The sequence below is a fragment of the Nannobrachium achirus genome, assembly GCF_963921795.1.
Source record: "Nannobrachium achirus genome assembly, chromosome: 1".
Taxonomy (NCBI): domain Eukaryota; kingdom Metazoa; phylum Chordata; class Actinopteri; order Myctophiformes; family Myctophidae; genus Nannobrachium; species Nannobrachium achirus.
In genome coordinates, this window is record NC_137810.1 from 5,713,360 (window position 1) to 5,729,831 (window position 16,472).

General features: G+C 45.2%; 1 protein-coding gene across 1 annotated transcript; it reads left to right on the forward strand.

The window, feature by feature from the left end:
• Window positions 1-3,570: 3,570 nt before the first annotated feature.
• Window positions 3,571-7,974, forward strand: cldn34a (claudin 34a; the record flags this gene model as incomplete). The annotated part of the gene is made up of 2 exons (XM_080753552.1): window positions 3,571-3,840; window positions 7,441-7,974. 2 exons carry the CDS (start codon window positions 3,571-3,573, stop codon window positions 7,972-7,974), a joined length of 804 nt encoding a protein of 267 aa, XP_080609678.1.
• Window positions 7,975-16,472: the final 8,498 nt, after the last annotated feature.

Consider the following 16,472-nt stretch of genomic DNA (forward strand, 5'->3'; position numbering starts at 1 on the left):
ACAAACTATCAAGCTACCTACCTACCCACCTCCCCCATCAACCTACCTACCTACAGTACCTACCCACCTCCCCTATCAACCTACCTACCTACCTACAGTACCTACCTACCCACCTCCCCTATCAACCTACCTACCTACCTACAGTACCTACCTACCACAGGCAAAAATAAGTTTATCAAATGAGTATATTTCCCCTTTTTTTAAGACTGTCAGTTGAACGAGTTTCAAGGTTGGGTGTTTGTTTTTCGAGGATTTTTAAATGTTTGTTACAATTCCTGCAGCTTTCTCTCTCTCACACACACACACACACACACACACACACACACACACACACACACACACACACACACTGGCGCTCACTGCCAGTGTGGGTTTTTAATCAGCTTGTACTGCTTTATATCAAATAAAGAGTCTGCTGAAATCTAGCGTTGGCGTCTTGGTGTGATTTTACAACCAGATGATCCTGGTCTCATTCTGCTGTGTAACACATTAACCCACACTTCTCTTCATTCTGCTGTGTAACACATTAACCCACACTTCTCTAATCTACAAGCCTCTCTGCTGACTCTGTGGATATCAACACTAAAAGCTTGTTTATGATTGGTCGTGCAGAGGTATCGCACACAGAACTCAGCCAATCTACAAGCTCCGCCGTGCGCTGAGAGCTTGTAGATTGGCTGTTTCCCACCCACCACACCTGGGAGCAGGGACGTGCTGGCCATTGGGAAAAGCGGGACAACTCCCGAACGTCCGGTTCATTTCCGGCCGGCCATTCGAAAAAAAATAATTAAACTGTTTGCAGAAAAGTAGTGAAAACAGCAGATCTACAAGCACACAACGCCTCGCGGTGCGAGGCGTTGTGTGCATGTAGATCGGCTGTTTTCACTAGTTTAAATCATTTTAAAATGATAAATACAAAACAAACGGTTTTGGACATAAGGTTTCCACCCGACAACGACAAAATATAACTCATGTAATTGGCCCACTGGCTTGTCACTTGTCATGATCTGAAATGGCAAATCTTTGAGTAGCAGCAGCGTTATAGAGAGAGATCTCTCTCTATAGCGCGCAATGAGGGCCTCCAACTCTTTTTCCCGGGCTGAATTAGGGGCCCAGCACGTCCCTGCCTGGGAGCGACAAACTATAACTATAAACTATAAACTATAACTATAAACTATAAACTATAACTATAAACTATGAACTATAACTCAGGCTAAAGTCTTGAGGGATCAAGGGTTATTGATGGCCTTTTACTCCACAACAAGGCACGCCCCTCACACAGTGGCGTCAGTTCAGAAAAAGCTAAGGTATGGCAACATGACTGGTGTGGTGTCTTGCACGCGCGCGAAGCACCAGTCATGTTGCCATACCTTAGCAACAGGCATGATACATTTATTTTAAGCAGTACATTACATTTTCCCCCCCCCGTTTGGTGCAGCTAAACTTGGCATGTTAAAACGTGCCACAATTAACAATAATGAATTGCTGCAGAACCTGGGAATATACCATTTTGTCAAGATGGAGAGAATACAAGTGTGGAGAATATTATTATAATACGTTAAATTGACCATTATGTTAAATGTTGCATTTGTAGTTATTTTACTGTAATTTAACAACATAATAACCAGAACAGATAGACAAAGAGACATTCATGGATTTATTAGTAACTAAAAGTTAGAAAAATTAAAAGTAACTTTTATTTTCCCCCCTGGACCCAGGGTATGGCATCTGCATACCCCTGCCATACCCAATTGACGCCCCTGCCTTCACAACACCTACAGAGCTCCAGTATATCACTCACATCTCTCCTAACAGATAGATGATGTCTGATTAACATCGGCTGTGTCTGGAGAGGATCTGACAAAAAGGAACCAAACGTGAGTAAAATAAATCCTTCATTTCGAATTGCTTTGTTTTGTTCCCTTGCCGTTTGGAAAGATTCTAACATGGGGGGTTCAATGTTGAACACGCATACAGCAGTGACTGTGTGTAATGTATATCAACTGAAGGTGCGCTGCAGTTGTGCAGTTGATTCATTGTTAGCATTTAGAGTTTTCACCTTTGATAACAGTCAGAAGTCCTGGGTAATGTCTGAAGGTAAGCAGTGGTTATCATTATTTAGTCATTCAGACACAGTAGTTGAGTGGTGATTACATGACTAAATATTCATGACTTCTATGATTGACCTCCTAGAGTTCATACTGTACACCTTTAAACTTATTTGGATGAATACGTATATGTAGCCAATTAGTCTTGAGAGAGAGGCTATAGTGAACTGAAATATAGTGTATGATTGACCGGTTTGAGATCCGATTTCATAGCCTACATGTACACTACAGTATGGACAAATGGATGATTGCCAAATGGAATATTACCACAAAACGAAGTCCATATTGTATCCTGGGAAGATATCTGCATAGCTCAGCTGTTATTGTTGGATGTGTCGTGGTCCAAGTTTTATCAGTGATGTTGTTGACTCCATGTAGTCATTCTAGCTCTCCTTTTTACAGTACTTGTCGTTGGTTTTTACGTCCGATGCCACCTGTCCAGGACTGGAAATTATTCTTCCTGGGGTCCAGGCAAAAGAACATCACAATATTTCTTCACAATTGACATCACGCTCTGGCTTCACTGTGATGTCACACTAACAGAATCCCCTTTATGCTCATATATGGTGTTCCCTGATCATCAATATTAAGCTAATATCTAACAGAACTTCATATGGGAATGAAGTCCCATGATGACCCCTGGTACCCATATAGCCTATGGAGATCCATGTGCTGTGTATGGGGATATGCTGTGAGAGCCCAAACATGCTTACTTAGTTGTTCATTATGTGAAAGTCCTATGACGTCTATGACATCTGACATCATACCCTTGTATACCCATACATGGTGTCTGTAGAACCAGCCACACAGATATGGGCTGTCTTGGCCATATATGGATTCTGTTAGTGTGGTATGTGGCCGACGTGGTCTCCATATATGGGTAACTGGTCCGATATACATCACTGGCCAGACGGCAAAGAATTGCCGCGACCTCAGCCTTTAGGGCGAGGTGGCATGTCGCCCTGAGGCGTCTTTCTAGTTTGTTTACTGGTATTTGAGTATATAGTTCTCTAATTTGTGTATGAGTTACAGACCTGGTATGGTCATTCAGGTATAGCTCTTTATATGTTTTTCTGGTAATATTGTGTCCACTCATTTTGTATGCCGAAGTGAAGCGGTGAATCTTTATTCTATTTGTTCTATACATTCTGTGTTCTAGATCTATACTTTCTATGTGCTTTAGTTCTATATTTTTATGAATTCTGAATTCTGAATGATTTTATCTGGAGGGCCAAATTGTCATGTGAAGCCTGACCAATCCTCAATTCATGCACGGCACAGACAAAGCCACTCCTTGGAAGCGGCATTCACCGCTTCAAAAAATGTCTATCACAAGCCAGCCTGGTGATGACCCCTGTCTGGTTGTGTTTTCAGCATTTGATGGAGTGGACAACACTGTCACCTTGAGCAGCCAGTAGAGGACCCCCCTCCCCTCCACCTACCCTCCAGTATGACAGACAGGATGAGGTACGTGGCCCACTCTGCCCACCTCCAGTTCCTCTCTCTGGTCCTGGGCTTCATGGGTTGGATCCTGACCATGACGGCGGCGGGCCTGAACACCTGGAGGCTGTGGCACGTCAGCGACACGGCCGTGGTGTCCTCGGGCGTGGCCTGGGTGGGCGTGTGGCGCGCCTGCTTCTACAGCCACGCCCTGGCCCCGCCCCACTTCGAGAGCTGCCACGCCATCGGCATCGCCGAGGACTTCACCCCGACGGAGATCCAGGTGTCCCAGGTGGGTGCTGTAAAGTGTACATTTACTCAAGAACTGTACTTAACTGTGTGGAGTTTGCATGTTCTCCCTGTGTCTCCTAGGTGCCCTCCCAAAAACATGCAGTGATCCTGGTCTCTATACTGCCGCGGGGCACCTGATGGAGGGGAAAGGAACTGGTTGGAATAACGTGTTCCTTCCACAATGCGTGTTACGTCCAACTGGGGAAGCTTCCCCCTGTCAGGTGATAAGAAGTGGCCTGCTCACTCCTCATGCACTGAAGGAAGCATGAGCTCAGTTCGGGGCTCTCCCCAGGTTGGCAGAGGGAGAGCAGAGCCCAGGATTACAGCTCAGGCAATTGGCACTGGGTGAAAAATGGGTACAAAATCGTGGGATAAAAGTTTTAGAATAAAAAAAAAGAACTGTACAATTTTTAGGTATTTTTTACTTCCTTCTGTATTTTTAATTTTCAATGCTTCAATTTCAATTACTACCCTAACATCTCAGAGGCAAATATTACATTCTTACTCCACTACAGTTATATGAAAACTTTAGTTACTACCCTGTAGTTACATTTAGATTACAACACACACTAACCACTTCAGCTCTAAGGTATATATATTTTGGCCATTTGAAAATGGCAGATCTACAAGCTCACAATGCGTCTCGATGTGCGCATTGTGAGCTTGTAGATCGGCTATTTCTTAGTTAATTTCATTAAAGCGTCACACGAAGCTTGGTCAATGTGACCCTGGCCGTACAACCAACTTTGAGCGCTTTGTGGCAAGATCCATATGTACAGTAGGATGTACAGTAGGCCACACTGTAGATCCAGGATGTACAGTAGGATGTACAGTAGGCCACACTGTAGATCCAGGATGTACAGTAGGATGTACAGTAGGCCACACTGTAGATCCAGGATGTACAGTAGGATGTACAGTAGGCCACACTGTAGATCCAGGATGTACAGTAGGATGTACAGTAGGCCACACTGTAGATCCAGGATGTACAGTAGGATGTACAGTAGGCCACACTTCAGATCCAGGATGTACAGTAGGCCACACTGTAGATCCAGGATGTACAGTAGGATGTACAGTAGGCCACACTGTAGATCCAGGATGTACAGTAGGATGTACAGTAGGCCACACTTCAGATCCAGGATGTACAGTAGGCCACACTGTAGATCCAGGATGTACAGTAGGATGTACAGTAGGCCACACTGTAGATCCAGGATGTACAGTAGGATGTACAGTAGGCCACACTTCAGATCCAGGATGTACAGTAGGCCACACTGTAGATCCAGGATGTACAGTAGGATGTACAGTAGGCCACACTTCAGATCCAGATGTACAGTAGGCCACACTGTAGATCCAGGATGTACAGTAGGATGTACAGTAGGCCACACTTCAGATCCAGGATGTACAGTAGGATGTACAGTAGGATGTACAGTAGGCCACACTTCAGATCCAGGATGTACAGTAGGATGTACAGTAGGCCACACTTCAGATCCAGGATGTACAGTAGGATGTACAGTAGGCCACACTTCAGATCCAGGATGTACAGTAGGATGTACAGTAGGATGTACAGTAGGCCACACTTCAGATCCAGGATGTACAGTAGGATGTACAGTAGGCCACACTTCAGATCCAGATGTACAGTAGGCCACACTGTAGATCCAGGATGTACAGTAGGATGTACAGTAGGCCACACTTCAGATCCAGGATGTACAGTAGGATGTACAGTAGGCCACACTGTAGATCCAGGATGTACAGTAGGATGTACAGTAGGCCACACTTCAGATCCAGGATGTACAGTAGGATGTACAGTAGGCCACACTTCAGATCCAGGATGTACAGTAGGATGTACAGTAGGCCACACTTCAGATCCAGGATGTACAGTAGGCCACACTGTAGATCCAGGATGTACAGTAGGATGTACAGTAGGCCACACTTCAGATCCAGGATGTACAGTAGGATGTACAGTAGGCCACACTGTAGATCCAGGATGTACAGTAGGATGTACAGTAGGCCACACTTCAGATCCAGGATGTACAGTAGGCCACACTGTAGATCCAGGATGTACAGTAGGATGTACAGTAGGCCACACTTCAGATCCAGGATGTACAGTAGGATGTACAGTAGGCCACACTGTAGATCCAGGATGTACAGTAGGATGTACAGTAGGCCACACTTCAGATCCAGGATGTACAGTAGGATGTACAGTAGGCCACACTGTAGATCCAGGATGTACAGTAGGATGTACAGTAGGCCACACTGTAGATCCAGGATGTACAGTAGGATGTACAGTAGGCCACACTTCAGATCCAGGATGTACAGTAGGATGTACAGTAGGCCACACTGTAGATCCAGGATGTACAGTAGGATGTACAGTAGGCCACACTTCAGATCCAGGATGTACAGTAGGATGTACAGTAGGCCACACTTCAGATCCAGGATGTACAGTAGGATGTACAGTAGGCCACACTTCAGATCCAGGATGTACAGTAGGCCACACTGTAGATCCAGGATGTACAGTAGGCCACACTTCAGATCCTGGATGTACAGTAGGATGTACAGTAGGATGTACAGTAGGCCACACTGTAGATCCAGGATGTACAGTAGGATGTACAGTAGGCCACACTTCAGATCCAGGATGTACAGTAGGATGTACAGTAGGCCACACTTCAGATCCAGGATGTACAGTAGGATGTACAGTAGGCCACACTTCAGATCCAGGATGTACAGTAGGATGTACAGTAGGCCACACTTCAGATCCAGGATGTACAGTAGGATGTACAGTAGGCCACACTTCAGATCCAGGATGTACAGTAGGATGTACAGTAGGATGTACAGTAGGCCACACTGTAGATCCAGGATGTACAGTAGGATGTACAGTAGGCCACACTTCAGATCCAGGATGTACAGTAGGATGTACAGTAGGCCACACTTCAGATCCAGGATGTACAGTAGGATGTACAGTAGGCCACACTTCAGATCCAGGATGTACAGTAGGATGTACAGTAGGATGTACAGTAGGCCACACTGTAGATCCAGGATGTACAGTAGGATGTACAGTAGGCCACACTTCAGATCCAGGATGTACAGTAGGATGTACAGTAGGCCACACTTCAGATCCAGATGTACAGTAGGATGTACAGTAGGCCACACTTCAGATCCAGGATGTACAGTAGGCCACACTTCAGATGTACAGTAGGCCACACTTCAGATCCTGGACATTTTTGGGGGGCCCAGACAAAGCCAGATGTTGGAGCTTAGCTTCTTCTAGGTATTAAGTATTTTCTGTTTTGTGTCTATGGAGTTAACATTACTTTAATGAACTGGTGGGTGTGGCCACATAAAAACATAATTTTAACACTTTCTGTACACTTTTTTGAAAAAAGTATTCCTCCAAGTACAGTATAATCATAATACCTGATAAATCACGGCACCCTGTCTCTAAGTAAAACCTATGAGTTGTGTGCAGGTTCTGGTGATGGTGGCAGTGAATGTGTTAACCTATGAGTTGTGTCCAGGTGATGGAGGCAGTGAATGTATAACCTATGAGTTGTATCACAGGTGCTGGTGATGGTGGCAGTGAATGTATAACCTATGAGTTGTATCACAGGTTCTGGTGATGGTGGCGGTGCTGTGCGGCCTGGTGTCCAACGTGACGGCGGCCGTGGCCATGCGGAGCGCCTACTTCTCCGTGGACGCCCGCCACAGAGACGGCCGGGTGTTCCGGGCGTCCGGGCTGCTCTACCTGCTGACCGGTTCGATCCTGCTGGTGCCCCTGGCCTGGAATGTGAGCTCGGTGCTGAGCGGGGCGACCATAGCCTTCCCCCCGGAGTTCAGCCTGCCCGCCGCCCCGGAGAGCCAGGAGGTGGGCTCGGCCGTCGGGGTGGGGTTCTTCGCCTGCGGCCTGCTCCTCTTCAGCGGGTTGACCTTCCTGTGCTACACCTTCCCTAAAGAGAGCTCTGCGGCCGCAGGGCCGGCGGCGGGGTCCGCGGCCCCCCAGCCGGACCCTCTCCACGGAGCCTGGACCATGTCCACGCTGTCCACGCTGTCCACTGGGGCAGCAGCAGCGCCAGCGCATGGGGAGGAGGATGGTGGTCTCCACGGCAGAGATAACCCTACCTTCCATGTGGAGGAGTGGAAGTAGATGAACAGGACCAGTGTTTCTCAGATGCTTACATTTTAAGGTCTCCCCTTAACTCTGACAGTGTACAAATGGAACCAAATTTGGTTCCATTTGTACATTTCAGAGTTGTATGGGTCAATTTAGACTCCCCTAAAGGAGTCCCTGGAATCCACCTTGAGAACCACTGAACTGGACAAGCACCTTGCTGCTGGGATGCTTTACCACCTGAACCCTGGTGTCCCTTTGTCTGAACTTATTATGATAGGCCTGATGTTAAAGGAGTAGTTCACCCCCAAAATGACTTATTTTCTTTGATTACTCACGCCATGGAGACTTGAGTTATATAATATATAACCCCAATAATGGGGTTGAATTTATTGAAATCAAATTATTGTCTTAGGAATGCGACAAAAAACTCCATCGTGTGAGTAATAAATAGATGCATTTTGGGGGTGAACTACTCCTTTAAGCAGAAATGACACAATGTCAGCTTGCAGATCGGCTATCTAATGTATGTTTGGTGAGGGGAAAAAAGGAAGGTGCCAACTGCAGAGCCAAGTAGAAATAATGTGTTCATGTTGGGTTCATATTGGTAAGAACAAAGGTATTCAAAGATGAATACAGATGAATCCCATCGTTGAAATGACTTGAGGACACTGAAATCACAATACAACTCAAACTATGACGTCCTTTTCAACAGCAGAGCAACAGACCTCATGGTTTTCTGTTTTAGTTGTTTATCTTCTGTCTCTCTGCGGTAAAAAGAAAGGTATGAATTGGCATGTGGATAGTGCTATCCCACTCCCTGCAACATGTCTCATGATGAATAAATTCTATGTACTGTAGATGATTTTTTGACACAATCAAGTATTACGTTTGGATTATATTTTGAACACTAGAAAGGCATTCCGACCATAACATAAAAAGGTGAAATGTGTGCAGTATAACACAGCAGATTGTATTCATATGAAGATAACGTCCTTATCTGTCAGTTTACTCATTAACATGTCATCTCCTTTCTGGATGACTACGCTACAATCTAGGGCTGTAACGTCTGTATACATTATATTTTGATTGATCAAATAATTGAGAAGAGCAGTTTTCTTTCTTCAGTTTTGTTGTATCAACAAATTGATAAATGACTTTGTCGCACCACGGTATCATTAAACATTGTGAAAATACTGGGATTTTAGAGCTGCTATTTTCACTATTTTTGTATTTGATTAAATACATTTTTATGTAAAGTCAAAACCTGTATAATAACATTGATATTAAAGAAATGTCCTATTAAATGACTGATTATCTGTAATTTTTTGATAATGGTTTAAATCGATTAGTTAGTGTGGGCAACCAAACTACAGTACTTGTCCGACTTTATATAGTTTCTACAGAGCAACCCCAACAGTTTGCCATACTACTGGCAGCACGCACGTCCCTATCTGTATCCCTTTTCTTTTTCTCTCTCTATAATTTTTATCCAACGATTTCTGTAACCCATTTTTTCACCCAGTGCCAATGACCTAACCTGTAATCCTGGTTTCTGCTCTCCCTCTGCCACGCCTGGGGAGACATGGACTGACCTCATGCTTCCTTCAGTGCATGAGTAGTCCAAGTTGCTTCTTTTCACCTGACAGTGGGGATTTCCCCGGTTTGGAAGTAGCGCGTGGAAGGAACACGTTATTCCAACTACGTTCCTTTCCTCTCCATCAGGCACCCCGGCTGAGGATTACTGCATGTTTTTGTGAGGGTATCTACCCTAGGAGACATGGGGAGAACATTAGGCCATGGCTACACGGAGCTGGATATTTCTGAAGCTAGACATTTTTTGTGCTGTTGGGGCTTGCAGCCACACGAAGCTGGATATTTCGGCCGTGAAGCTGGATATTTTTTAAACCGGATAAATAAGTGGAGAGATTGAAAAATATCCGATTCACTGGATCCGTGTAGACAGGGAACCCGGATATCTCTGAAGACTTTACTGTGTGTGTGCGCTTGTTAGACCTAGATATCTTTGTCGTGTGGACCTAGATGTGGATATCTGAAAAACCAGGATATATGAAATACCCAGCTCCGTGTAGCCATAGTCAGACTCCACACAGAAAGGCCCTATTGCCAACCCCACCTAGGGTGTGGGCGCCGATGACGCAGAGGAGAGAACACGCCCCCAGCGCCCACAGTGTCCCCCGGGGGGAATCGAACCCAGGACCTTCTAGCTGTGAGGCAACAGCATTACCAACTGTGCCACCGTGTGTAGCCCTTTTCTGATTGAACGATATCATGGATTATATATTGTCATCACAATATATAATATAAATACCGTAGGTAAGATGGGATTCTCGGGAACAGCATTTTCTAGTGTTGAAACCACACTTGCAATTTCCCAGAATTGCACCTTTTTCTAGTTTGGTTAACCGTTGCACCAACCATCGTATCGTATCTGATCTTAGCTAGTTCCATTTAACACTATCTTCCACTTCTACTGTGTCTCAGATGGTCATGGGTTAGGGTCATATGACCACTTTTGGCTGTCTGACCACCAGTGGCGTCAGTTCAGCAAAAGCTAGGGTATGGCAAAGATGGGAGTCCTCATGAAAAAAAATTGGGGTTTGTCAGTTTTTTCCCCCGGGTTTCTACGGTTTCTTGGGCTGGATATGGCAGCCTGGAATGGTTGTTCAAGTGCAGCTAAACTTACAATTAACAATAATGCATTGCACCTGTGCAGCTTACCTGCGGAACCTGGGAATATACCATCTTGTCAAGGGAGAATACAAGTGTGGAGAATATAATTATAATACCAAGGTATTATAATAATAATAATTTTGTTACATTTTGCATTTGTAGTTATTTTACTGTAATTTAACAACATAATAACCAGCACAGATAGACAAAGAGGATGACCCCTGCCCTGGGCCCAGGGTATGGCAGCTGCATACCTCTGCCATACCCAATTGACGCCCCTGCTGACCACTGAGCAGCGACCAGCTGGATCAGCTGAAATGCTGAGGAGTGGTCTCCTCTCCTCTCCTCTCCTCTCCTCTCCTCTCCTCTCCTCTCCTCTCCTCTCCTCTCCTCTCTGGTGGGTGTGTTAATGTGACGCTGGTAGGAGGCTGCATGACGTCTACAGCAGGCATGTGAGTGTAGAGAGGAGGGGGGGGGGGTGAGGAGGGGGCTGCGACGCATGCCTCACTGCACTGATTGTTGCCATGCAGGGAGAGGCACGCACAGACACACGCACGCACACACGCACGCACGCACGCACGCGCACACACACACACACACACGTATTGTTATACATACTTGTGAGGCCATTGTAGAGAGGCAGTTTTACCTACTAATGCCAAGTGCAGCTAAACTTGGCATACAATAGTAAACCTGCCACAATAAAAAATAATAATGCATTGCACCTGTGCAGCTGACGTGCGGAACCTGGGAATATACCATGTTGTCAAGATGGGGAGAATACAAGTGTGGAGAATATAATTATAATACCTTGTTAAAGTGACCATGTTGTTAAATGTTGCATTTGTAGTTATTTTACTGTAATTTAACAACATAATAACCAGTACAGACAAAGAGACATTCATGGATTTATATTTAAGAGTAACTTTTATTTTCCCCCCTGGACCAAGGGTATGGCAGCTGCATACCCCTGCCATACCCAATTGACGCCCTTGTAGAACCATAAAGCAGCTCTTTACTCTGGTGTCCACCAGGACAACGCTGCTCACAACGTCTACCACAGTGGTTCTCAAAGTGGACTCTGTCTGTGGGTTGCTTTTGGGGGGTCTAAAATGGACCCATACAAGTCTGAAACTCTGACAGTGTACAAATGGAACCAAAATAGAATCCATTTGGTTCCATTTGTACACTTTCAAAAAAAAAACTTTGGTAATTTTATCATCTAATCAGGCATTTATGAACACCCTGAACAGTTTTTAATTTGCTTGATTCAATATTTAGATATTTGATGTAAATGTTACCAGGCCCTCCATTTTTAATAAATATTTTTTTGTATTTAATTTTTTCCATTTTCCCAAATAATTATTAAAAATAAATGAAAAAAGGTTATCGACACAGCCTGCTCACGTATCAGGAGGGTAAAATATGAGTAACCAGAAAAAATAACTGGTGTTTTTAATGAATCTATCATGGTTAAAATGCAGTTTGAAGTTACAATGGGTGTGTATGTAGAGAAAAGCCCATAAGCTGTTTCCCTGTTGAAAGTGGGGGAGACTTTGAAATGTAAAAGTTTGAGAAAGGCTGGTCTACAGTATTTCTCATGTTCTCCTATCCTCACAGGGACGTTGTGGTCCTCAGTAGTATAGTAATGTGACAACACACAGACAGGCTGCTGTGTGGGGGCGGCAGGCTGAACAATAGGCCTCCTCTTCACTGGAGCATGCACAACACACACACACACACACACACACACACACACACACACACACACACACACACACACTAGGGCATTAACGAAAAAGTCGACAAGTCGACTCAATGTCGACTTCATTACACAAGTCGACTCCCACCAGAGAAAGTCGAAAGTCGAAGTTGAAAAAAAAAGAAGAAAAAAAAAACTTTTCTATTGTGAAAATAGCAGATCTACATGCTCACTGTAGATCGGCTATTTTCACAATTTCTGCCTCTATATATTTGACAATTTGGACAATGTTTAATTTGCCATTTTAGATGTATTTAAAAGTCCTTAAATTGGCACTTTAGAAATGTGCAGATAGCCTCTATACACTTAAACTTTATGTTGGTTTGTTTACAGTTGAGTGAGAAAACAATGTTGCACATTAAGTTAATCATCTGGGGACCCCCGGAAATAATTTGGCGACCCCCCTGGGGGTCCCGACCCACAGGTTGAGAACCACTGTTCTAGATAAACAATCCAGACTCTAAATAAAACCTAGATAACTGTTAGCCATTCTCGGTGACATCACCTGTATAGAGTAAGTCCATTGGGTTCAATGGGGGAGTGGTGCTAGCTGGAGGATTGGTCAAGCTTCACATTTGGCGATCCAGACAATAAATGAAGAAAATGTTTCAAACTAGAGAGCTGCAATTCTGGGAAATTGCTAGCTCTGGTCCATAGCGCTAGTGGAGTTCTCCCTAACGCTATGTTCCTCTACCTCCGTATTCCTTGGCAAAACCGGAAAACCCCGCCGGTCTTCCTGGTTGAAGACTGTTTTACGAAACAGCGCTTCCAACGTCGCAGAGCTGAATAACACCCAATGAGACTAATGCTCTGTTAATGCCGTGCATTTCGGTCCTCTGACCTGCACGGCAGTAGTGAGTTGGTGCTGTGATGGCGACGACAAATAGTAATGATATGGGCTCAGACCACGTCCACTAAGTAGAGTAAGCTTTCAACTGTCCACTGATACCTTTGGTTTGGTGAGGGGCAAAACAGTTTTTGTTATTTTCTGACCAGACAGCGGGGTTTTCCGGTTTTGCCAAGGAATACGGAGGTAGAGGAACATAGCGTTAGGGTTCTCCCTAACGAAATTGCATCTCTCTACATTTTCGTCATCACAGTTAATGTGTTTATGTCATCCAGATGTCAGTCCGATTAACGTCATTGGCTATTCTACATGATGACGTCATTATGCAACGACATCACAATGTCGTCATCACAACCATGTCCTTTTAAATTGAATCATCGAATAAACAAAACCTCATTTAGCAACTTCTGCCGACGGATCCAGCTGCCTGTGGAGACGTCTTTAACTCTTTATCAGACGTGCTGAACAGACCCAGATTCCTAGATTTGATCGACCCAACTCATCGGCTTTGTGGATTTGTCAAACTTTGTGTGACGTTTGTGTGACTGAACCAATATAAACGTTAAACTCGCACATTAGGACTCCATTGTTTTACAGAGCAAGGCGTAACAAACCCAGCTTGGTCTACAGTGTGAGAAATGTTCTGCTGGACGGTGAATCTGAATGGATCACCAAGACATTATGATCCTGCTGCTGTTGTAGTGGAGAACAAGCTGTACTGCTTTGGAGGATGCTTGGGCGACAACAGTGATCAGATGGAAGTGCATGTTATCAACACAGTGTCTTTACGCTGGCTGCGGCTGCCCCCAGTGACCTATGACAGAGGACAACGACGTCCTGTTGAGGTTCCTTCCAGGCGCCATGGCCACAAAGCTGTACTTATAGACCACACCGTCTACATCTGGGGAGGGAATCCTTTGTCCAACCTGCTTTATGCCTTTGATGTCCAAGCCCACAAATGGTTTGAGCCCAAGGTGTCTGGTACTGTTCCAGAGGGGAGGTACGGTCCCTCAGCCTGTGCCTTGGGGAAGGTCATGTACATCCATGGAGGGACTGGAACTGTATGCACTAATGACATCTACAAGTTGGACACCAGCACTATGGTCTGGTCTTTAATTAACACCAGAGGAACTCCACCTCCTGCTTCATGGTGTCACTCTGCCACCATCATCGGGACAAAGATGTTTGTATTTGGGGGCTGGGGGGACAGCACCAGAGTGTTTGACACAGAGACCGACTGCTGGCTGAACACACCTTCTGCACAGCTTCTTCCAGAACAACGCCAATGTAATTCTTCCTTTACCTACAATGGAGAGCTGTACATATTTGGTGGACACAACTACGTTGCGCCCTACAATCCCTTCAATGACCTGTGGAGATTCAGTCCAGAGACCTTCTCCTGGAAGAAGGTGGAGCCCAAGGGGAAAGGCCCGCCTCCGATGCATACGATGTGCTGTTGCATGGTGGGAGATTGCATCATATTCTTTGCAGGAAACAAATTTCAGTGTTACACTGATGACCTGTATATCTTAGATTTAAGTCCAACACTGAAGTCCTTGTGTAAGCTAGCAGTTATTCAGCATGGTGTGGAGCAGTCAGAACTCCCACACGACATCAGATGGGAACTGACAGCCATGACTAAGAAATGAAATATAAAACAGCAACGGAAAGAGAGAAGAAAATAGGCCTAAATAAAGAATAATAATAAATGAATATCCTACTAATCAACTAAAAAGACCAAATGTCTGTCTGTCCGATGTCTGTCTGATATGACTGACATCACTGATACTAAACTGTGCCCAAATTTGGAGATAAACTGACATCACTGATAGGGCAGCCTGTACTGCTCATGCGTCCCCGCCATGGTAACCACAGATACAGTATAAAGAGCTAGATGCCTCGTTCGCCTCTGCAGTTAATTGGAGCGATGTGCAAAAGTTCTAGTCCGGACTTCCTGAAAAAACTAAGGGAACGCTGTCAGTCAAAGTGACTACTGGCCAATCACAGCGTGTCTTTTCCGTTGACTTATCCAAGGACCACAATTCAATTCAACAGAGCCAGTTCCAATGTTGCGCTGCTCAGCTGTTCTTATAGGCTGCATACGTAAAGACCAGCCCCTACCTGCCTCTGATTGGCTTACCGACTTCTGAAAAAATCAACCCTGGTCCGAAAATAACTACGAAACGGGCGGCAGTATGCAAATGTGATTGACATAACGTGAGGTAGATTTTTTTATTTACGCGCTCTGAAATTCACTCCGATAGTCGGCCCGAAAAACGCAGCAGTGTGCAAAGACCTATACTGTGCACACCCCATAAGCCAAACTCTGCACATAATTCGGAGCACATACCGTATTTTTTAACAGGCAAGGACTATAATGATAAATTAAGGATATAAGGGTATTGTAAAGGGTTAGGGTTTCAGGGGCTGGTTTGAAGGTGGGTTAAAATCGCCATAGCTACATCTGTTAGAATGTAGAAGAGGAGTCCCATGGTCTGATGTTGAGAAGTAGTGTGGTTTTATTTACTCATGCTCAGGTTTGGTGGGCTGAAAGTCCCAGACAGGGCTCTCAGGTGCTTCTGTGCTGCTGCCAAACTGCTACTGAGTTCTCTCCGGCAGTACATATGTACCTGGCCTCTAATGAGGTGAGTGGGAACAGGTGTGGTGATTGCTGCAGGTGGGGTGGGTGGAGCCAAGTCAATGAGGGGGCGGACTGTCCAGTATGGCTCTTTTCTACAAAGGGCATATTAATAAAAGACATCTATGTGTGCAAAAAGACCATAAAAAACACAGTTCAGTCAGTCTGTGAGGCAGCAACAGGATTAGCTCTTATTCAGCATTCTAATAGCTGATAAATAAAAACGTGTCTTTTGGTGCTACTGTAGGCTCCTAGGGTGCTGTGTTGCTCTCCGTTATCGAGCCTGGCTCTTTAGTGGACTGGTAACCTACGTGGCCCGGGTTCGCCTCCCGGCCGGATCGTACACTACACTACTCCATGCTCCTGTATGGTTTGCCTGGTCGGGGGTGTGGGAGTGGTTTAAACAGACCATGGCTGGGGTGATGGATGTCCCTGATTTCACACATCGTTACTCGTGTACGGCCATGAGGGGAGGAAGCTCACCTCGCACGATGCGCTGCGCCGTGCGCACCACTCTCTGCAGTGCGGCGGTGCAGTTGCCAAACCAGGCGGTGGAGCCGCTCATCAGAACACTCTCAATGGTGCAGGGGCTC